The following is a 23,514-nucleotide window of genomic DNA, read 5'->3' on the forward strand; positions in this document are numbered from 1 at the left end:
CAGAGGTCTGTATTAGCAACATTAGCCTAAGCCTGATTCTCAGTCAGCAAGCCCCACCCCCCCTTACAAAGAATTCCTTTACCTGATGTATATTCATTTCTGTCTCTGTAAAGAAGCCAAAGTGTAAATGAGCATCACTCGGGCATGAAAGTCCCCCTCTTAAAATGCAGTTTCTCTCTTGTGTTTGCTTTTGCTTTTAGGTGCATCTTATTATCAAACTTCTGCGAACCCACGTGAGGGCGTGTGAAGTAAAAGGCTCTTTGATGTATGTACAAATTAACACGGAAACATTTCCCTGAGCGTGCAATTTAGAAGAGAGTCCACAAGAGGGCCCCAAAGATATCGCTAGCCAGAGAGCTACAGCCACAATGTAAATCACAGCCTTTGGGTCAGCAAGCCATCAGAGAAAGCACTTGGAAGAAGTGGGCCCTTGGTGTACAAAGAAACCAGTTGTTTTAAGCAACTTGTCATAAATGCTAAGCTTTACTCAGAAGTCAGGTAAATAGTAACAACAATTGCTGTGTCATTTCCTAAGAGCTACACCTGTCAGTAACCAAGCATCCACTGTTGCATTTTCGTATCTGCAAGCCTCGGTCCATGCCCTGTGAAATGGGTTTATGATTGATTTCACTACAGGCAGTTTAGACGTGCAGAGGAGCCTGGCTTCCCAGCTGGGCGGTTGGGAATTCAGTATTGTCAGGCTGCAGATGACAGCAGCCTGAAATCAGTGCATCATCCTATGATGGTGGGTGTTATTCATAGATTATAAATCTGTGGACTTTAAATCAGGAGGAGCTGTTATGCTAATTTGACTGACTTGGTGCAGCAGAATGTTGTATTTTGCTCAGTAACATGTCCTGAGGGCATTGTCTGATGTTCAGTTTTAGTATCCATCTGGCAAATGGTATCAAGTCGTCATTAAAGATCTCAAAAACCAAAGAGACTTCTGATGTCGGGTAAGAATAAATGGCAAGCATTCTCTGCATGCAGGATTACTTGAAGATGAGAGCTAAAAAACCAGCTCAGTCCCTGCTCTGAACAGATACAGTGATTCTTTGAATAATAAAGGACTGGCCTAGTGTCTTTGGCCAAAATTGTTCGCCACAACCCCAAGGTGCTTCCCTTCCCCCAACTTTTGTGTATCAATGTGAAGTACAAATAGCTACAGACATGTTTTATGGTCAAAGGTTTAGTTTCGTTAGAAGACTTGGGCACTGAAGGAGGATGTTGGTGGAGTGGTGGTGCCTGAGTCCAGACTCCTGAAAATCCCTACTCGGTCTTGTTGCAGAGGCACCTAACCTTCACAGGTCCACGACAGTTGGTTTTAAAGATCTCTAAACATACGGTTTTGCCCAAAATAGAACTTGTTTGGACTCTTAGTTCAGATCTAAGAATTTTAGCATCCTGCTCACACCAAGGCCTAATAGAAGCAGGATATATCCCCCAGCTCAAGTGCTTAGAGAACTTTCATCCAATCATTATTCTCAGAGCACATCCAGCACTTGTAGATACCACGATCGGCCTTTCAGCCCCTCCGGGGCATGTCCAACAGCCCTTTCGTGAGCAGACTTGACCCCGCATGTGGAGAAGCATTGCCCCATCAGTCAGGCAGCTCTAGGCTGCTTCAATATTTAGGGATGCTCTCCCTGTGTTTTTGAAGCTGACTAGCTGAGCGTAAGGGAAGGAATTAAAGATTCATCAAGAAAGAGAGCATGTATGTAGAAGGGAGCCCAGTCAATTTCAATGGTATGGCTGCTTGTCTGTAAGTGGTAATTCCTGGATTCCAGAATTATGCATTAAAATGACATCAGATAACATAAAAAAATAAACAATGACAAAACCCCAGGTCTTCCCCCTTCCCATGGCTGCTCTAATCACAACACAGCTCAAGGCTGAAGACTTCTTTCTTCCTGTGGCATGCTAAGCCTTGCATCTCTTTGCACACAGTAATTGGCACCACGGATGCATGCTCAGTTATTCCTCTGCTGAGCAATTTGGCTGTGGCAGTTCTTAGAAAGGTATTCTGTACTGCGTGGAAAACATGAAAAGCAGGAGAAGTCACCACTTCCCTTGATCATTTCCTCCAGTGATTAATTATCCTCAAAGTTTAAAACTGCACCTTATTTTTAATTTCAGTTGGCTTTATTCCCAACCACGAGTGCCTGTTGTGCCTTTCTCCAGTAATTTTAAAAGCCTGTTTTCTCGCCAGGTATTTATACTTGCAACTGCCTTTGGATGAGGTAAGCAGACTGAGCTAGAAAGTCTCTTAGAATCGTTTCCTTACTCCCACCAATTATTTGAGGGCTTTTTCTTGCTCTCTATCCAGTTTATCAACATCAGGAGTGTAAGAACTGTTTCAGCATCAGCTCCACTAATGTGAATAGAGATAAGATCACTTTCCTCCCCCAGCTTTCTAGGCTTTTGTTTATTTATCTGAGGATCACAGTGGCCTTTTTCCCCACACCACTCTACTGGGTGCTTGAGTCCAGGTGCATGTCCATGGTGACTCTTGAATCCTTCTCAGGGTTGTTGCTTTCTGTATTAGAAAATTCCATGTAGTCTTTGAGCTGAGACTAATAAACATGTTTGGCTTTGTTAAAGGCATCTGTCTTGAAAAGAAATCCCTTGCTGGTGTCACTGGCATGGCCTCTCAGTTACCATCCCAAATTCTTTATGGTACCCTTACATATTCTCAGTGTGATTTTATATTTGCTTGTGGATCACACCAGGAGGCCAATATTCTTTGGTTATCTCAGTGCTCTAGGATGCAGGTCTCTCCTAAATGATGGTCCTTCTCTGAGACTATTGCAAGACTGCAAAAGACATCATGTCCTGAAAGAAAACAGAATCATTTATAGAAACCTTGTGCCTGTTTGGAATCTTGTTAATGTTTTTCTCATCTACTTCTTGGCCTGTAGTGTTATGAAGAATGCTGGCATTCCTAACGGACTTTAAAAACTCCCTCTTAGCCTTGCCAATGCAGGGATTTTTCCCCGTTTCCTGTGTCATTTTTCTGTTCTTTAAAACTTTTCATGTATACTCTGCTATCTGGTTCCCCTTTCTTCCATCTGTAACATTACCCTTAATTGTTGCTTTTCACTGATTGTTTCAGAATCTGGATGGGGATTTAGTCAAGGCAATTTTCTTTCCTGAATTTTTGGGTATCCCACTGTAGGCTTGTTGTGGTTTAACCCCAGCCAGCAACTAAGCACCACACAGCCGTTCACTCACTCTCCTGCAGTGGGATGGGGGAGAGAATCAGAAAAAATTTAAAACTCATGGGTTGAGATAAAGATAATTTAATAGGACAGAAAAGGAAGAAAATAATAATAGTAGTAATAGTAATAATAATAATAACAACAACAACAACAACAATAATAGTAAAAATTATTATTACTATTATTAAAAGAATATACAAAACAAGTGATGCACAATGCAATTGCTCATCACCCGCTGACCAATGCCCAGCCAGTTCCCAAGCAGCGGCTGTTCCCCCCCACCTCCAGCCAACTCCCCCCAGTTTTTTTTTTGTTCAGCATGATGTCCTATGGCATGAAATATCCCTTTGGCCAGTTTGGGTCAGCTGTCCCGGCTGTGTCCCCTCCCAACTTCTTGTGCACCTGGCAGGGCAGTGTGAGAAGCTGAAAAGTCCTTGACTTAGTGTAAGCACTGCTCAGCAGCAACTAAAACATCAGGGTGTTATCAACCTTATTCTCACCCTAAATCCAAAACCCAGTACTATACCAGCTACTAGGAAGAAAATTAACTCTATCCTAGCTGAAACCAGGACAAGGCACTGGGGCTATCTTCTGCCCACCCTTAAAGTACAGTATCAGGGTGTGCAATCTCCTCTTTCAAAGCAGCATGGTACCGTGAACATGAGCATTTTCCTTGAGCAGGGCAGAGGTTCAGTGACAGAACGGAAATCTCCCAGCCTGAATTTTCCCCTTGCCTCCCTTCCTGTAAGAGCCTATCTTTTGCTGTTCAGGGCACAGCTTGCATGGGCCGAGCAGCAGTACGTCCCATTTCTGCTTTGGAGAGGCTGCTGCAAGTTTCCTCCCTTGGGACACCGTGTGCTTTGAAGGATCATGCCTCCTGCTGGATTACAGACATGGAAGGGCACAGGGAACTGCCAAGAGTGGAGGCTTGGTGCAGGAATGCTCAGCATCTGAATGGCAGCCTTAAAAGAAGTTTGTGGGAAGTTACTGTTTCCTTGATTGGGAAAGGAATAGAGGCCGGGCAAGGCTGTGACTCAGCTGGTGAGTCAGTGGGGACTGCTTTCCGATGAAGCCATCGTGCACTATTTAGTTCTCTGTCACACCCTCCCTGCTGCCGTGGGACAGTAAAAACCTTGTGTTGCTGCTTCTCTGTGCTCACAAAGTCACCCCGGCCCTTAACCTTTTCCCTGCTGCCTCCCACTGCATCGTCTCTCCAACTTTCTGCTTCTATGCTGCGTCCCATCCCCTGGGCTGCTATCTCCTTTTGTGCATTCAGTGCTACCATCCTGGGTGGATTTAGAGGGTGTGAACTCCTGCTTTGCAGCAAGGGAGAGACCTTGTGACTTATTCACAACAGAGGGAAAATCCTGGGAGTCAGCAGGAATTTCCTGCAAGTAGCTGGATCCTGCCTGAGGCAGTGATGACCTTCATCAGACACCGCCACAGACTGTGGTTCCTTTGCCAGCCATTAAATGAGCGGGACCAGCGCTGCAGGTCTGACATACTGGTTTTGAATGCGTGTTCTGTTTACTGTGTCTTTCTCTGTCTGCTTCCCCATGCATATGGCTCTCTGCTGAGATCCCAGCGCTCTTTCAACGTGAGACGTGACATCAACTGAAAGGCACTTGGGGATGTGGGGAGGGAGGGTGCTGGAGGAACGAGTGACGCCCCGAGATGCACACAGCTCATGCTTCCTGGCCTCACAGTCTTGGATGCACGCTCAGCTCTATGGAGGCTCTCTTGTTTCTACTGAATCGATTATTTTTGAGCTTGGACAAAGCAAAGAATTTTAGCCATGAAGTATTTACATCCAGGCGAGCAGCCAGGACATACCTCTGTCTATGGTTGCATCCACTGTTAGGCAAAAATGTCCCATGTTTTATTTATTAGCCAAACATTTCTACTAATAGCTATGCTAATTTTATCCTTTTCTTAATGCTGGCTGATGATGACTCAGTCTGGCTGGGAGGAGTCTCAGTAGCACAGTGCCCAGACTCCGAAAAATCGGCGTTAGACGGAAGGAAGGGCTGGCCGTCCACGCACCACAGTGGCTCTGGCTTTAGACTTGCTCAATTTCCCTCTGTCTTCTCCATGTGGATGTGGAACAAAGAAACCAGTGAAGTACTCTACAAGTGAGTTTATTGGATGGGATGGAGTGGAGACGCACTCGTCTCTGTAAGAGCCAGCTGCAGCTGTAACTTTTAGCAATAGCATCAGGAGCTAGTACCCATACTGCTCTACAAGTTTTTCCTCTGTTTTAGCTCTTTATCAATATTTTCTGTCTGAGTCAGTCCTCAATTTATGTGCTGCTCTCCCTTAACTTTAGGATTACTCTCACAGGGCTCGAGGTAAGTGAGGTATCTAGTCTAGGCAAATCTTTAAGGCTCCTTTTACGTTCAATGGACAGTGAGACAGGTTTGTCTGGGAGGTGATTCACTCACTTGTCTTGGGCAATCTCAAAAAATCCCGCCCTGTATTACATTAGTATGTTATAAAGGCAGGCAGAAGATATTGAGGTTACATAGTAAACCAAATAAGTAGTTTTGTTCCAAATATGAGGGTAGGTTAGCTGAGATCCTTCTAGATTTAAAATTTCTGTTATTGAAAGCTTCAAGATGCAGCTCAGTCCTTTTTATAAATGGGGCTATAAGGAGTAGAGCAGCCAGTGTGAAAACACAGACTGTCCTAATGTATCTCAAGCCCCCAAACCAGGAATACAAGGAAGAGTTTGTAAGAAGAGTAAAACAGCTAAGTGTCATCCTGACCAAGTTAAAACCCAACTCAGATTCCTTTCCAGTAACATCTCAGTAGTGCAGTCCTCAAACTCATTGAAAAGAAGTTCAGCCATAGGATCAATACCCACCTCCTCCAAAGATGCCATATGCATGTATCATGTTTTCTTACCTAACAGGATTCTGGCAGGTATCAGCCAGCGGTGAGCTCACTTAACCACTGTGATAACCTTTAGTTATCCTTAGTTATCCTTTAGTTACTGAACTAGCACACTGTGCAAAGGGTTCACCCAGTAGCGAGGCAATTCTGACTTTGGAAGAGTCTTAAACACTCACATTATTTCCTTCAGATGTGGGCAGAAGCGAGTTTACTCTGATTCAAATGAAAAAAAAAAGAACAACAGCTTGGAAAACAATGAACTCCTGACACACAAATGAGATCAACCAGGTGGATTCTCTCTTATCTCTTGATTGCAAATTCACAGTATTTTATCTGCTGAGGCCTCGAGGGAGCTTTTTCCCTATGTGGGGCTGTGTCAGTGCAGAGGGCATAGGGCTGGCGCTCAGGAAACTTCTTTCTTCCCAGCACTGCCACTAGCCTGGGGACCTTGAAAAAGTAACCCGCTCTCCCCAAGTCCTGCGCATTTCCTTCTTTATGAAAACATGGATAATGGACCAAAGGGTTTTGCTCTGCAATCTGGAGATGCAATATTCCATGTAACAGCAGGCTATGAAATCTGATTTCCTGTATTACAAAGCCCAGAGGGCTTTGCCGTGTAATTTTACCATCAGAACCGTCACCTCTGTTTGAGCTAGACTTGTACACTGTGTCCTGCTATGGGACACAGACTAGGGATGAGGCAGGCTTCTCCTACCAGATCAGTTATTAACCATGACTGAAGCCTTTCCCAGCTGAGATGAGCCTGGCAAAATTTGTTTCCTTCCTGTTTTTTGTTGTGCTTTGGGGTTTGGGCAGAGTTCAGAGTTCAGCTGAAGTCTAAGTGGTTTGTGCTGGTTAGGAGTATCAAAACCTGATTAGCAGAGTTGATTTGTGGTGGCCAGTTCCTTCAGCTGAGCGTGGAGCTCCACGGCGGGTGTTAAGCAAAGCCCTACCTGCAGAAGCAGGAGGCCTTTTGAACAGGGCGTTGCATGCTCCCCTGCAGACTTGGGGCACCGCGAGAAGGTGTGTGCTGCAAACGTGTCTGCAGATGTGCCTTGTCTTGGCAAGACTCTGCCTGTTTCTGTGTCATTGCTGCTGAGGATTAGTAACTGAAACCGAACTTTACGTTCCCCTCCCTGCCTTTCCTGTTCTCGTTGGCCTGTCGCCTGCCATGAGCGCAGTAAAAGCAGCCACATCTCACGTCTGTCCCTGCAGCCTATGCTGCTCACGTGCAAAAACATGCACATGAAGAAGCTTGACCTCATTGCTCCTATCCAGTACTACCTTATCATGCCCCTAGTAACTTTGTTTTGCCACCCTTGCAGGTAAAATTTTAAGCAGGAATAGAGGGAGGAATCCCGGTCCTGTGCAAGGGGCTGCATGCTGCCGGTGGGGAGTCCCACCACAGCACAGCGGTTGGATGAGCGGCTGCGGAGGGAAGCAGCAACGGAGCTGGAGCTGGTGGGGGTAGGGCTTGCACAGGAATGTTTGGCATGCGATGAATGCTCTTTCTGCACTATTCGCATCTCTCCCCCCTTCAAGTTTTCATTGCGTTGGAGCCTGCCTACTCCAACAACTCCAACTCCTGCAGTCTTTACCAGCTATGAGCTCTATAATTTGTGCTAGGTAGGCTTCAAAGCGCTCCGCATCAGATGTAAGGATGTTCAGTTAGAAACATGTGGAGTGGTTATGCACTGCCTTGTGTTGGGAGAAGGGTAGAGGGCTGGGGTGCTCTCCAGCGGATTCCTGTTCATTTGGGTGCTGCACAGAGGAGACTGAGAGCATGGTGTTGTGGCACGGGCACAGGGGCTGCTGCTCAGAGGGACTGTAAGCAGCATGGTCCAGGTTGGACCATGAAGCTCTCGCTCTTGTGCTTTCCCTACAGAACTAAAGGGCAGAAGGTGTTTCGCCTTCTGATTTTGTGAGTAGGTGATTATTTGTGCAAAGTCCAATAGCAAACAGCTCAGGGCAGCAGGACAGTGACTGGAGCACTGTTACGGCAGTGAGACAGTTGACCCCAAACATCTCCTGCCTCCTGATGGAGGTAAGACTAAAACTTCAATCTCCTAGATGCTGATACTGAGCTTAAGAGAGAGAGAACAAAGTTACCTTTCCTTAAGTGCCTGCAGCCAGGAGAGGATTCATGGCTACAGATCTTGAGGATATGCAGGCTTTTAATTCTCTCTGCAAAGCAGTACCTAAGCCTTATATTTTGTCATTAGTGACTGTTTAGCTTACGAGGGTCCCTGTGTAGTGTCCTGACTTCTATGATTTCTGTTCTACTGCATCCTCTGAGGAGCCATAACGTCTACCCTGAGATCTTGAGTTTTACTGCGTGGAAGGTGATCTAGACATGAGACAAAACAGCACTGAAGCTGTGTGCACCCTGAATATCACTTGATGAACCATGTGTTTGGGGACTGGCTGGTCCTCAGCCCAGTATATGACAAGTGTTACACAGCCACAGAGAAGTTAATACCATCTCCCAGGAAAGTCAAGTCAGACAGTTACACAGCAGATCCCAGCGGAGATGCTGCAAAGTCCAACTCTTCCCTTCTTCTGAGCAGTTTTCGAAATAAGGAGGCTCTGAGGTCTGCTCTTCAGAGACTTCAGGTTTTGCACTGGTAATGTAACCTGCAGTCCCAACCAGCCACCCGTTTATTTAAAGCACTAATTTAAGGCCAGTACTTCCTTTCACCCTGCTGTCAGTTAGTGTGACTAAAAGCACTGCTGCTTTGGTTTTTCAGAGGAAATACTTTGTCCTGGCTGTCGTACACCAATGTTATTCTGTGAACTTTAAGAGCAGAAGCTGTGTGCTGTACTCACGGCAGTGATGGGATCCTGGGACTGATGATTATGTTTTTCACATCTGAATCTTTCCCCAGGCACTACTGGCTAAGAAGCAACATATGTGGAAAATATGATACTACATTTACGCCTAGCAGCAGTTGCAATATGTATTTCAGTAGCAAGGCCAAGGCCTGAAAGGAGCACGGAGAAAGACCTGTGTGCTCTTCCCTCGCACAGCCAACACACTTGATTTTTCACAGACTAAATCCCTGCGGTGGCAGGAGAACGTTAGGTCCTGCCCAAGGGCTGTCTGACCAGCTGTGGACACCCTGGGCTCGCTTTTCAGCCGGCGCAGAGACAGAGGCACAGTTGGAGGATGCCATCTCATCCTCGCCTGGCCATGTAGAATGATGCAACTTACACCCTTGCGGTGCTGGTTTCTCTGCTTTAGCTGTTGGGATGACTGGGCTCCATGTGGACACCTCCACTGCCGATCCAAGCAGCACAGAGGGCATTGGAGCCAGGGGGCATGGTTGGAACCTCACCTCCATCTATCAGGTCTGGCCAAACCCTTAATGCAGAACATCTTACTCCTCCTCCCACTCCTTGGTTCCAAAACACGGTGGTGTTACTGGAGACAGGCAGTCCTGGGTGCGGCTGCTATCTTGCCTCTTGATTAAAGCTTCTGGATCCTGCCAGCAGGTTCAGCTTTCTCAAGGATTATGGCTTTCTCATCCCCTCTTCTGAGATGATGCAAGCCTAGCAAGTCTGTACCTCTAATTTTGTTCCCACCCATCAGTCTCCTGTCAATGCAGCGTGTCAGGAGCTGTCTCACACCTTGTTTTCAGGCAGCACCTAGAACGGTAAGCTGTCAGCATTGACTGAATCGCACCGCTCTTTTGAAAAAATGGAATATAACAAATAATAAAAAGTCAGTAATAATACCTAGGAAAAAAGCATGCAAGTGGGTAACTTTCCTGTCCAAAACAGATTAAAGGTGTGAAAGAACTGTTGTGGCTCTGACCAACTGGCAATCTGTAAAACAAAGGCCATTACATTTGAAGCATCAATTCTTCTATCATAGTTGTTACTGTATTAAAAAGCATCTCTTGATTTAAAAAATGAAAGTGTTGGAGCTTTCAGCACATCTCTAAATAACTCATTCCCGTAGTTAATAATTTGCACTACTAAAAATGTTGCCTTGTACCACTATTCTAAATCTGTTCTACTTCTGCTGTTGTTGTGCTTGTTTCTAACAGCCTGAAGATTAACAGAGATCTCTTGAGTCTGAAGGCTGTGATAAAGTGCCAAAGGATGTAGCCTCTGGATTTTATTAATTTAATTCAGTATTTATACAGTGCATTTGTACTTCACAGTTTACAAGGTCCCTGTCAGACACCCACCATGCAAGTTTTTGTACAAACCCAGAACCGGTCCCTGTCATAATGGTGTTATCACCCAGAGAGCAGCATGTTTGGGTGCTTCAGCATTCCCAGTTGTCACCCTCTTCCTCTAACTGTGCACCACAGACAACCTCCTCCATCATTTTATGTCTTAAACCTCCCCATCTTTTTCTTTTCTGATTTCAGCTGTGACACCACTTTGAGGCATCCACTGGCTGCTGTGGACAGAGACCGCGAGTGCAGCCAGAAGGAAAGGCATGTGAGGAAGGAGAGTAGCCAGATCAGCATTCCCAGCAGTTTGAGGTGGTTAAGTGGCCTCTCGCTGGCCCACCCTTTTTTGTGAGCATCATGGCAGAAGGCGAGCAACGAAGTACCATCAGCGGTGGGCCATTCCTCACCAGCACAAGGGACACCACGAGGAAGGCATGAAGATATCTGTGTAAACACCTAACAAGTAGGCAGCAGAGACTGGCATCAAGACCTGGTTTAAGGTGAGAATCAAAATCCCAACAGCATGTTGCTAAGCTCTTCCCTGAAGAGTTTATTGTCTTTCTGCCCTCCCGGCCCTGGAATCTTTTAGTTTTAGCAGGAAAATTGTTTCATTCCTGCTTTTGTCCCTAGCTCAGCACGGGGCTCCTTTCCCAGACCAAGTTTTTAAGCTAATTTTAAGAAGAAACTCTTTCCCCATTAGACAGTGAGGAGGCAGATGCGCTCTCTGGCATGCCATAGCATGTCTGCTGGCACTGCCATGCTCCAAGTCCGATCTTTGGTATCTCCACTGAATCAGACAGTGTCTCTCCAGTGGGACTGCTTGCCCTTGGAGACACTTTCTTCTTTTTCTTCTCAGAAGAATGGAACAGTCACATACAGCACTGGGGTCCTGCCCAGAGGTCATAGTAGGAGACAGGAGATCCTGCCTGGAAAAATATTTGAGTCAAGAATGTTTTGAAAGACTAGACTAGAGGGGTCAGGCATGCGAGGAGAAAGATTTGCTATTTGTAGCAAATCCAGTGTCAGCCATGTGAACAGAGAGACAGGGCTGGAGGCACAGTGTGGGAAAGCAGACAAACAAGCCCAGCAGCTTCTTCATGGCTAAAGGGTTTGAATGCTGGTATGTTTTTCAGGGAAGTATTCTCTTCTTTGAGATATTGGTCTTGGTGCTTGAGACCCTTGAGGAAGAGGAGGACTGGTCAACCATGTTATGTCAATGAAGATGGAAGAAAACCTCCTTTCATTCTCCTTCCCCCATCCTCCTCCTCATGTTTTCTCCTCATTTTCTTACCACAGAAGGAGATAGCTTTCCTCAGTTTGTTCCCATCTCCTCACTTGACCCTGGATTTCCTCACACCTATTTCCATTAATTTTTCTCATTAAGCTTACCTTAGTACCCCAGTTTTTAAGGAATGCAGAACCCCCTCAACTCTAATTTTTGCCCAATATCCTCCTTTTTCTCCTGGTCAACACCATTTTCTGGATCCTTACCTCTTTTCTTGCCCTTCCCTCTCTCCAATTTCTCTGTCTTTTCCCCGATGCACTTTATCTCTGGTATGCCTTGCAAACTCTGTGTCCATACAATCTATTGCCTACAGCCTCTCCTGTCATCCTACACAGCTCTGCCTGCCCCTGAGAGATCACTTTTCACATGTGTCCCTTTGACCACATCACCTGCCTCTTTGCATCTTCCCTGGGCTCCCTCTCCTCCATCACATCAAACATAAGGTGCTTGCCTGCACTGCCGGCACTGCTGGGATTGTTGCACTGTCACCCCTCAGTGGGTTTGGAGGAGGCAGCCCCTGCAAGGCCATGCTGCTGCTGCCGGCTCATGCTGCCCACTTCTAATCCAATGTGCATTTTCCCAGAGCCCTTCTGCTCACATCAACACCCTTAGGGCTGTTTTGGATTTGATATTAATATTCCCTTTTGTATCACTCCCTATAGGCATCACTCCCTGTAGGCATCACTCCCTGTGATGCCTATAAAAGCCTGTGATAGCAGATAAGCTACTGGAGCACTGAGTCTTCAAAACTTTTGACCAACTCCATCTCACTGTGTTTGACTCCTCTGGCTGTCTGTGATCCCTTGGCTGAGAGCATGATCTTCCCAGGGCAAGGCAGTCCTTTGGCCTTTATCTTCCCAGCACGGTGAGTGCCTCTGCATGATGATGGCACCCAGTCTCTTTAGTAATAGGGATGTTAGCAAGAATAGAAAAACATATCCAGCTCCACGTTCAAGGGTCACAACAGCTATCTTTTAAATTAGATAGAAACTGCAGAAGTGCCTTGCTTGAAGAGAAAGTGGGACTGGGAGTAGAGGAGCAGAGCTCCACGCTGGCTTTCACGTTGGTGCTTTTCATAGGAAATGAGAGCCTGAGAATCTTGCTCTTTGGGTTTAGTCAAGGGTTATCCATTTGCTGGTAAATACAGAGCTAAATAGGCAGGCAGACCCCAGCCTCACAGCCTGAAAGGAAAGAGCTGCTCAGAGTTCCCAAAAAGCAGATAAGAAGTCCTTGAGGCTCGGAAGACAGCTGGGGGCTGCGCATCCCAGTGAGAGGTGCCGCTTTGAGGGAGGAGGTTGATGTGCGGGTCCAGGGCAGAGGCAGGATGCCCGTGTTTCCTGGTGGAAGTCATTGAACTGCTCAGTGTGCTGGTCGCTGACACGCTCATCTTGAAACGCTTCATGTTGCCTTTTTGTTGGATTGGGACCATGCTTATCCTGGGGTAATGTGTGCCAGTCTTGGAGCGGGGTGTTCAAAGGCATCACCTGGCCTAGGTTTGCCTGGGGAGCAGGGCTTACTGTGCTTGTGAAAATCTTCTCCTCTGCTGCTCAGGTAATTGCAAGCCTGGGATCAGACAAACATCTAATAGCTAAGGTTTACCTTCAGTTCTAGATTTCCCGGGAGTCTTTTTACATCCAGGAAAATGAAATTTTAAGCCTGTCTTTTGGAGCCGTTGTCTTCAGGTCAGGCTGTGTCTGTTATTTCAGTTCCATCATCTTTCCTGAACATGACTAACTCTTTCTGTCAGGGCTGGGTGACCAGGCATCTGCCTGGACCGAAACCAAGCCCACTTACTACATTTCCTGTTGTTCCCCAGCCTGTCCAACCCACCTCTGTCTCCCCCAGCTGATAACACCGCACCAAGAGGTGCTGACGTATTTTCTTGCCTTGATACTTCTAGAAGTCATCCCTGAGTAGAGGAATGATAGTCTTAGAGTCCAGTCTATTTTTAGCACTTTTACAGGCTCCTTCTCTGACCTTGGGCAGGCACTTTAACCACCCACTGTCCCATTTTGTCATCTGCAATATAGACTACTCCTACCTCATCTGCAAAGCACTTGTGGGTTGGTAGCACTTGGAGATTTTTGCTTGGGAATCACTTTAACAGTTTAAACCAGCTTTGTCCAAAAAGGACCTGTGCCTTATCAGCACCCAGGATTTTTTAAGGTTGTTGGCAACACATCTGATTATGTCTAACTTCTTGGGTGGGAAATTGCACATTTTCTTGACTCTGAGGAACTGCTCTGTAGTCTCCTTTCCAGCCCCTCTATTCTGAAAACATTAATTTTCCCAATCACTGGAAGAATACAGCCTTTACCCAGCAGTAGCTCTGCTAGTCATAAACTCAGAGGAGTGGTTTAATTCCCTTTAGGTAGATACTTTCTTTTTTGCTAGTTCTATAGGTTGGCTCGAAATATTCAGAGGTGGGTGTTGATTAGGGGTATGTGATCTGAGGGTCTTCATCCTTCTGCCTCTTGTTAATCTCTCCTGAGGGAGGGTCTGCCTCACCTTGGCAGACCCTCCACAGGAGGGTTTCAGATGCCCATTACAGCTCCCAGACAGACGGTAGGAGAATGCCTTTCCCAGGCACCTTAGCAGCACGTGGCTGGCAGCAACAGTGGTAACAGACACCCCAAAAAGGGGCAAAGTGGATTCTCAGCAGTGCCAACATCCTGCCACCTCTCTTCTCCTTCTGCCTCTCCCTTTGTCTCTCCCTTAGCCAGGCTCATGACTGGAGAGGGCATCTAACACCTTCTTTGGGGTGGTAAATTTGACTTTGCAGCATCCCCCTGGCAGCCCCAGGAAGATTTCTGGCTGCGTCAGCCAAAATTCCTGCTGGGGGACTCTGCTGCAATGCAGCACACCACACCCCCGCCGGCGCTGAGCCCCAGCCTGGACACCCGGTGCTGCTCAGCTCTAGCCCTGCACCGCCGCAGGCTTCCCTCCTCCTCTTCCCAACGAGCCCTGATGATTTCAGGTTGCTTGGCATTATCTCCTGTGGGCAGTTGGCGTCCGCAGCGTGTGTCAGCGCAGCCTGGCACACGTTCAGTTTCACAACGTGCTGCCTGCAGAAAGCGCTGGCTCCCCGAAGGGATCGGCTGTGGTTTCATATTTCATTTCCCTCGCACGCTACACCCAAATTCCAGACGCTTTCTGGCTTCGCTGCTGCATGGACTCAGAGCACAGGTCCTTTGCCGTACCCAGCGGAGGCAGACGGGGCTTCCCTCAGCTCTAGGGAGTGGACCATGAAGACGTCAATTGTATTTTTGCTTTGCATCTCAGTTTTCCCAGGCTTTTCCCAGGGCAGAGTTGTTGGAGAGGATGAAACTGGTTTTGCTGAGTGTAACGTGTTCTTCTCTGGACAAATCCCACCCGAAGGATTTACGGAGCCATTCCACGTGAAAATTTGTCAGCAGTATAACAAAGAGCCACGTTTTGCAACCCTCTACAGTACTAAGGACAAAATCCCTCTTTATTCAGCTTTTAAGTATACAAAGCCAGCCCAAAATGAGGAGGAGAACTGGCTGGTCGAACCGCAGGTAAGTCAGCTTTTCCTTCGCTGTAAAGCAAATGTTCCTGGAGAACGTTTCCTCTGGGGTGAAGCTGGGGCTAGGATTTTGCAAAGGAGGCAGGAGCTCTGCTTGTTGAACTTCTTTCAATATTAATTTAACACAAGCAGAACTTATTTTTGTGCTTGGAACTGAGCAAACAAATAGTTCCTTGTCCCACGGGGCTTATAATGAAAGCTGGGAGGCTGCTACATGTGACGTGCAATACCAGGGGAGAGGAAAGTCATCTTTGACACCAGCTGATGTGTCTGTCCTGCCTAGCCAGCTATCACAGGCAGGGACTGGTGCCAGTAGGTAGCAGGGTTAAACATCGCAGTGTCAAGTTCAAGTTTGTTCTGTTGCCAGTGTGATCACAGCGTTGATAAGAGTTCTTTAGCTTTGCTGCGTGGGGATAGAACATCCATTTGTGGTTCACCAAGTTGACGCTGCAGCTTTTTGTTGTGTCCCTGTGTTGCAGACTCCGGTAGGGAAGTGAGTTGCTGTGTCCTGGAGCGTGCAGGCTTCAGTCAGGTCAGAAGTGCACAATATAAAGTGAATTTCACCGGAGCCTCAGTGTTTTTTGTTTCCCCTGACACTTGGCACGTTTAAGCAAGTCCTTCATGCTCTTAAATTTAAAGGAAATCCTTAAAAAATTGCTGGTGCCCTAAGACAACAAGCACGCTTTACCTCTCTTCTTTTTTTGCCGTGTTTCAGGTTTTTCAGCAGCGATCATGGGGAGTTTTGTAGCACACAAAGCTACTCCCATCTATTGAGCTCAAGAAAGATTGGCAACGTGCGAGGGTGCTTTCTCAGGGCAGGAATGGCTGCAGTGTCAGAGCAGTGTGTTGGGTGCAGGGCCCTCAGGTGCTGGACGTAGCCCAAATCAAAGCTCACCCCTGTCCCAAGAGAATGGCTGCCATGCTCATTTTCCTTGGGCGGGGTGATGAGATACTAAGAGCACGAGGCTACAGGCAGTGAAGACAGGAGATCCTATGTCCCTGTCTTCGCCTTGGACTGTCTCCCTTCTCTCTGGGCTGGGTTTTGAGTTGCAGGAGTTCCCAAGGGCCTTTTGATCTGCTCTCCTTCCACTTCACAGATGGCTGTGGGAGGCATCTGCTTGCCCTTTTAAAAGAGAGGGAAGCTTTTTGCAGACTGCCATTATGGAGTTGAGGAAGGGTGATGAATTTTTAAAGCACAAGGAGGACCTAGGCGAGTGAGCATCTGCTGTCAGTGCCATGGAGGCAGTGAGGCAAAGCAGCAGAGGTGAGATCTTTCCCATTTGCCTCGGCTGCCAATGCCCTTCGTCACCTCTAGCTACCATATCTCCTGCTCCTCATGGTCTGACTCACCAGACCTGCCCAGGCAGGCTCAACAGTCATTCCTGCCATGGAGCAGTGGGCAGCCCCTCCACAGCAGCTTCAGTTCTCCCACATCTCCCTCCAGCTGGCTCCCCTGCCTTCCCTGCTCCACATCTCTTCACCCCTCACCTTGTCATCACCCCTGCCAGCACTCCAGAGACCCAAACCTTGTGTCTCCTGCCTCCAAACCATACCGCAGCCCCAGAAATATTTGGCCAGGCACTACCTTTAGTTGCTCTGGCTTCCCCAGAGCATCCCCATAGGTTGCTGTGGGTCGGTTCTTAGTTTACACTAATGAGTCCCCTTCACCTATTGCTGAAACGCAGGTGTCTCAGAGGTGGGAGGTAGCAGCTCTGTGGTTCACTGGAGGAACCTCAATCTGAGACAGAAAAAAAAAGTTGTCTGAAGAATCTGTAAGGAGAAGAAATCAGGACTACGAAAAATTCCTATAGCTCAAGAAATAAGCACGTACATCCCTCTCGGACACTGCCACACTGGATCTGGGAGGAGAAAGTGGGGAAGAGATTTCACACCCATTATGGTGTGAAGGCTAGGTCAGATGGTTAGGAAAGGTCAGATGGCTGCTGAAGGGAACCCTTAGCAACACCTGCTCTGCAGCATAGCCCCATGAGGTTATATTGCCTATTTTCTGAGTAATTTCCTCACCAAGACAGGGATAGCCGGGTATGAGCAGGCTCAGCTGCACAGTGGCATGTGCTTACGCCTATGTGCATGCACACACACATGCAGATACACAGCAAGCAGAAAGAAATCACTATAAAAACGCTCTCTGCACTCTGCTGAGGGCCTCAGGGTTGTCACATACTTTTTTTTGGGTAATGATGTAAGTGGTGAGGGCACTGTCTCCCTCCCTGCATGCCTACCTCCTCAGGAATGTCTGCCTGAGAAACAAATACCAAATGTAGCACGGAGGCAGTAATTGGGTGAGAAGTGCGAGGAATGTCAGTGCCACCCACTGCCGATTGGCAGCTGGAAACAGCAAATTAATTCAGTAATTAGTGAAAAATTAGAGAGTGGGCAGGGCAGGCTGATGAGCAGGGTACTAATGGGACTACCCCAGGCTCGGGTCTGAAAACCTGCTCTGCCACAGAATTCCTAGGGGTTGAGAGCAAGTCACTTAAGTCGCTTTCACCTCATTTCATTTTGGTTGTCTGAAAACCTATGGTTTTGACTCTTTCTATAGCTTAGAGAGAGATGGAAAACTCTGAAGTTGCTTTTTCTGCCTTAACGTGTGAGGGGCTGGATGAATCACCCTGTGTTTTCATTTGGTTGATGACTACCACCAGCCAGATGACTAAGGTGGGATTTGCATCACCCAGCTATAGCTACCTCAGAGCTGCTCTTGCCATCTCTCTTGGTAGGCAGTCAAGAGAAACAGGTACTTCTAGAGCCACTCACGTGAATGTCCTACAACAGAAACCTTGGCGTAAGATGCACCGTGTCTCCTCCCTGGGACCTGTACTAAGGGTAGATGAGGTATCTCCACTGCAGTCAAAGGCGTAAGCGTGCCTGAGGAAATAGCAAGGGGAGTGGGATACTGAACTTCACCTGGAATGGTATTAGGGTGGGGAAGGTGGGAGGTAACAGTGTCCTGCACTGTTAAATGGCCAAACTTGGTGGAAGCTCCCTGGTCTAATAGCTGTGTGTTGTCATACTTCTAATCCCCCTCTGCCTCTGCCCCTTCTGTGAAACTGCAACCCCCACTTTATGAAACACATCAATGTTGTTAGGTGCTCACATCCATACAGGTGTTCAGATGCATAATTTATTTTGAATTCCCCATGCTATGAATGAGGTGTTTACTTGCCTGCTTGGATCTTGCCCTTAGCTATTCCAGGTTATTTGGAGAGGTGGCTTCATGGTTGACTCCATGAATGCAGATATGCTTTGGCAGTGACACAAACCAAAAGCTTTTTGAAGCAGTGAGGAAAGGTAGCTTGCAATGCAGATTAGATGCAGTGCTGGAGACAGCTTGCCTTTGGGGCTGAGCTGGAGGAGGCATGAAAACCTCAGTTACACATGAGTTATTACAAACTATAATATGAGTTATTATACGCATAACTCACTGATGTCAGAGTCTTACGCATGAACAGCACACAGCCACATTTTTATCATGTTCTTGTTTAATTGCACCTAAACGATCCCAATGGTATGTGCAAAAGCCTGCAGCTGAACAGGTAACTGGAGACATATTTTCTTGATAGGCACCTCAAGGTTTGCATGCATCAGCTCATGAGGAGAGAAAATTAAGTTTATACGATCTGCTTCATGTAGGCTGGGAATCTCTGCCAGGAGGCAGAGCTGACCCATCTTGGGTCTACGTGTCCTTGTGGTACAGCAGCACCACCATGGGAGCAAGAGCGGATGAGTGTCTCTGTGAGGGTGTCAGGCTCAAAAGGGCCATAGCATGGAGGGCAGTTCCCAGGCACAGCCTCGCACCCGTGCCTGCTCCCCCCTCACCTGTACTGTGGGATTAGACACACTGGGTGCATCCCTTGTCCCATGGCACAACACCGTCATCTCATCAGAACAGGGAGAATGAGGTGGGGGGGGTAGGGGGGGCAGGAAGGGACAGTGATTTTGTGGAATGCAAAATGTCTGGCCTCATCAGCCAGTTGCAGCCCGTGAGTTTGGGGTGTCTGAGCAAGAGGAGCACAATAAGGCAGAAGAAGCACAAGTATTTTTAAAGTGTTGTAGTCAGAAAAAGTTAGGACTTGTTAGCACATAGAACTCTCTGTGATCCTTCCAGCCCTGAAGCAATAAGCATCAGATGCTTCAAAACAAAGTGCAAGAAACCTCCTTAGCAGGAGATGGGGGTAATGCAGCCCTCTGCAATGGCCAGCGTTGGCACCGTGACCAGCCTTGGTGCAGAAGGATCCCTGAGTCTGGACCACAGAGGCTTGGCTGATGCAGGAGGCCAGCCAGAGCTCAGTTCCTATGGCAAGGGTGAGGGATAGCTGCCGACACTCGCTGGCACTGGCCCTTTCACCCTGACTCTCAGCACAGGCTGACGTAGAGCTGTGAGACAGTGATGCGGCACTAAGAGGATGCGAACGCTGGGTAAGGTTGCAAAGACGTAGTTGGACATCTGTCCAAGTGCATTGCAGGATGGCCAAGGGACGAGGAAGGGTGACTGGGGAATGATTCAAGGTAGACTATGAACTGTCTGCCACAGATGTCTCCAAAGTACGCATTATATAGTGCAGTAAACAGTCTATAGGCCAGGAGCAAAAACATCAGGTTTAATTGGGCCAGCACAGTACTGGGAGCTGAGGGCCACAGCCTCTGAAACAGGCATTACAGGAGGCAGCGACTGCCAGAGACCATCTGCTACCCCCGAGCTTCTACAACGCGCTCACCCTCTAATTTGGGGAAGAAAATGACAATCTGGCAACCCCCCCGGCGCAGCTGCAGGCAGTGTCAATAGGAGTGACTAAGGAGCAGACAGAGCTGCGGCCACCCGAGAAAGACCTGAGCACGCCCTGGCGTTTAGTGCTCCTGCTCCCACTGCTCGTTACCTCCCTGTGCACAGCTCTGTGCATGACTCCAGCAGCACGATTCCATGCGCTGCAGCCATTGCTACCTCTGGCTCCATGGCATGGGAATGGCAGACACGAGCAGGTAGCACAGATTCCATTGAGGAGCTGTGGTGATGGTGATGGCACCCTCACCCATATTATGCCGGGAGCTGTGCGGTCATTAAGGATGAGGTTCAGACTATTAATGACATGAGGTTCAGACAACTAATGACAAGCCCTGAGAGAGCCCTAGGAGCTCACTGCCATGTCTGTGTTCATGGCAGGGAAGTTCAGGTCACCTGCCATGGTGCCTGGCTTCATTCTGGCTTCTTACACAATCAGTGGTGAGAAGTAAATATCTTCTCTAGGCATCTTACATACCATGGGTTTTTTTCTTCATGGCTTGGATTTGATAGTTCAAAGGGACTGAACTAAGGTGCCATGGTAGGTGCTTAAATGAACTGGAGGTACCACCACCATAGGAGGTGAGAACATGGCCCTAAATCAAGCCATCTATTGGTGTTAAAAATCTCTTCTAGAAAAAAACCCACAAGTTAGAGGCTTTGGTGCAGGGTGGCTGGTGAGATTCTGGAGGCTGTGTTGTGCTGCAGACCAGACTGGAGAGCTGCAAGCATCCCTTGCAGCCTAAACCGATGTGTTTGGCAGGGCAGCTAAGTAGAGCATACACTCCTCTGAAGCGCTGCAAGGAAAATAAGGAGGGAGCGCAGGATGTGGTCTGAGAATCAGTGTAGTAGCAGTCGTAATGGAAAATATACTTCAAGGCCCATTTTACATGTTGCTTTCTAGAAAGGCAAATTGCATCCAGTAACTCTCCTCTACTATTTCAGATAGACGATCCAGAAAATGACCTGCATGAGATGGTGCATGAAGCCGATACCATTGGCACTGTGGCCAACCTTGGTGCAAATCAAGCCCTGACCTCAGACTACGTGGGCTCTGGTTACGAGAGAGGGCTGCTCAATCCCAGCTTGCTCAATGAGGAGGATTTCCAGATGGCCACTTACACGCTCACGAACGCTGTCCCTCTGAGCCCGTCTCTGAGCAAAAGGTGGCACAGAGACATTGGGATGGTAGTAGAGCAAGCTCTGATCCCCCACTGCTCCAAGAAGGATCATCTGTATCTCCTTGCAGGTGCGATTCCTTCCAGTGTCCGAGTTAAAGGCAAAGTGTCAGTGCCAGAGACCCTCTGGCTGGCAGCCTGCTGTGATGCTCCGGAGGGATGGTCCCTGGGACTAGTGAAGAAAATGAATGATGAAAACAGCTTGGCGGACCTCACGGTGGGAGAGCTGGAGAAGCAGCTCCTGGCAGGGGTTCACTTGTTCAAGGGCAACTGTGGGGAAGACAACCAAAACCAGGAGAAAACAGAAGCAATACTGCAAGCTGTCAGTCAGATCCGCTCTGGAGAGCAAGTAGGAACAAGTGACAACCAGGAGGCTAAAGACAGTGGCTGGGTGAGAAAAGTGGCTGGCATCATAGCTACCCCTTTCATCAAACTTCTGGAACTCCTCATCTATGTGTTTGTGGAGCTGGTGAAATTTGTGTTTTATTTTCTGTGGCTTGTTATCAAGCGGGTCGGTGGTACAGTTCTGGATGGAGTCTACAGCCTGTGGAACGGGGTGTTGTCCTACCTTAAAGCCATCAGCATGGTGCTCATCAGCATCCCGTATGATGTGGGGAGGGTCATCGTCAACATCTTCCTGGGTTTTCTGCAAATTGTTCAAGATGTGGCATCCCTCACCTACAGGATCCTGAGCATCCCTGTGGGGTTTGTCCTTCACCTCGCTGCTTTCCCTTACCACTCCATCTGCGCCATTCCTTCTGTCCTCAAAGACATGGCCACTGGGATCGGGGGCACCTTCTCGCTAGTCATCGATGCCACAGCCGCAATTCTGCATGGCTTTTATTACTTGGCTGGTCACATAGTCAAACGGTTTGTCCCTAAAGGCTCCTCTGATGACTGATATAGATGGAAACCAAGGCTGCAAAGACACGGAATGAAGGAGGAGTGGGACAATACTTTAAGATATGTGGCCAAACGCTGTTGATTTTGTTCCGGTATTTATTGTAGTGACATTAATAACAATGAACCGATTGGGGAGTAACAGGGAAGGCCAAGGTAACGTTGCTGGGGGACGCCACCATTGTAACTCAAGTTCTGTCTGCTGTAAAGTGTTTGGGTTTTTTTGGTGCAGGCCACAAAGTTTCTGTGATTTGCAGATGTCAAGATGCTTCCTCTGGGAGATGTGTGCTAAATGTGGTACAGTTATTTCTTTCCGGCAAAGGTAACACTGAGACCTGTGCACTGGCAGAGAGCTCCACAGAAGCCCATCCCTGCCGGGGAGGAGGTGGTGGTCAGGGCACAATTTTAGTTATGGAGGGTTTTCTGGGACCTGGAGAAGGGAGAAGGAGGTGAGGGTGCAAGGATTTGGGGCTGGGAAATGGTGGGGAGCGAGGAGGGATGGGGGCGAGGTCCTGCTGTTGGTTGCAGTGCTCATTGCACCAGGGTTCCACTGGTGGAGGGGATGCTGTGACAGTGTGCTTCCCCACCGCCCCCTGCCCCAGCCTGACCTTATCTTGCGTAACCCTGCTCAAATGATAACCACCAGTGGCGGTCATAATGGATGTGTCTGGTCATGATGGCTGCATCAGGCTCAAAGTGGATTCGGGGGAGACGGGTAACAACACAATAGCCAAGGGCTAATCTGAGCAATGCGCCCGCCTAGCCACAGTGCTGGTCAATGTCCGACTCAAGCCAAATTTGGAAGAAACTAAGATCTGTGGTTGGTATGCAAATAGGACTATGAGTCAGTCATCTTACCCCTGTAAGTAGTGAGCAGCCCAAGAGCCCTTTGAGCTCTCCTGCACGGCAGCAGGCTGCACACCAAGATCTCCCCTTGAGTAGGGACACCTCTGAGGGTTACACCTGCTGCAGAGATCCCTTACTTCTCGATATTGAGAGATTCCATGCTGCAGCAGATCCTCGGTAAGTGGCTAATAGCTTGTTAACTTTGGAAGCTTTGCTAAGATTAGATCTTAAATTGATTGTGCGCATATAACCCTTGAGACATAAACTGTTGACCAAGTCGGGGACTAGGTTTGGATCCAGCCGCACCAAGACTCCTCTAAGGGAAGAAGCTTAGAATGCAAGGGGGTCCTCTCTGAACCTCGTGAGTCAACGGGAGGGTCTCCCTAACAGTTTTGTCTGACCCTGTCCTCTATACAGTAAATAATCAAGTGTACCTTGCCATCAAATCTTGTTAAACCACTGTCACATTTACTATCAACCTTTGTTAAATTGCTGTTTTATATCAATAAACATATTGCTGCTTCTCCCTTACGAGTGAAGCACACTCTCTATCACTCCCATCCACGACAAATTGGTATAGTCGGCAGGATGGCTAGTAGCATCACCGATTATTTACGGAGGCATGGAGTGAACCCGAGTCCCAGCTTCTCAGAATAGTGGGCT

At 47.9% G+C, this 23,514-nt stretch overlaps 1 protein-coding gene across 1 annotated transcript; it reads left to right on the forward strand.

Annotated features, from left to right (window-relative positions):
• The first annotated feature begins 14,732 nt into the window (after positions 1-14,732).
• ENDOD1 (endonuclease domain containing 1) lies at positions 14,733-22,461 on the forward strand. Its single transcript, XM_009807725.2, has 2 exons — positions 14,733-15,118; positions 20,873-22,461. The coding sequence occupies exons 1-2, from the start codon at positions 14,825-14,827 to the stop codon at positions 22,004-22,006; spliced, it is 1,428 nt and encodes a 475-aa protein (XP_009806027.2). The 5' UTR covers positions 14,733-14,824; the 3' UTR covers positions 22,007-22,461.
• Positions 22,462-23,514: the final 1,053 nt, after the last annotated feature.

The sequence above is a fragment of the Gavia stellata genome, chromosome 1 (assembly GCF_030936135.1).
Source record: "Gavia stellata isolate bGavSte3 chromosome 1, bGavSte3.hap2, whole genome shotgun sequence".
Taxonomy (NCBI): Eukaryota; Metazoa; Chordata; class Aves; order Gaviiformes; family Gaviidae; genus Gavia; species Gavia stellata.

What these genes read in the sequence shown, in the direction of transcription:
- ENDOD1 (XM_009807725.2), top strand. Translation starts at nt 14,825, where the DNA reads ATGAAGACGTCAATTGTATTTTTGCTTTGCATCTCAGTTTTCCCAGGC. An exon ending in ACTGGCTGGTCGAACCGCAG is followed by an intron (nt 15,119 to 20,872) that starts GTAAGTCAGCTT and finishes CTACTATTTCAG; the next exon opens with ATAGACGATCCAGAAAATGA.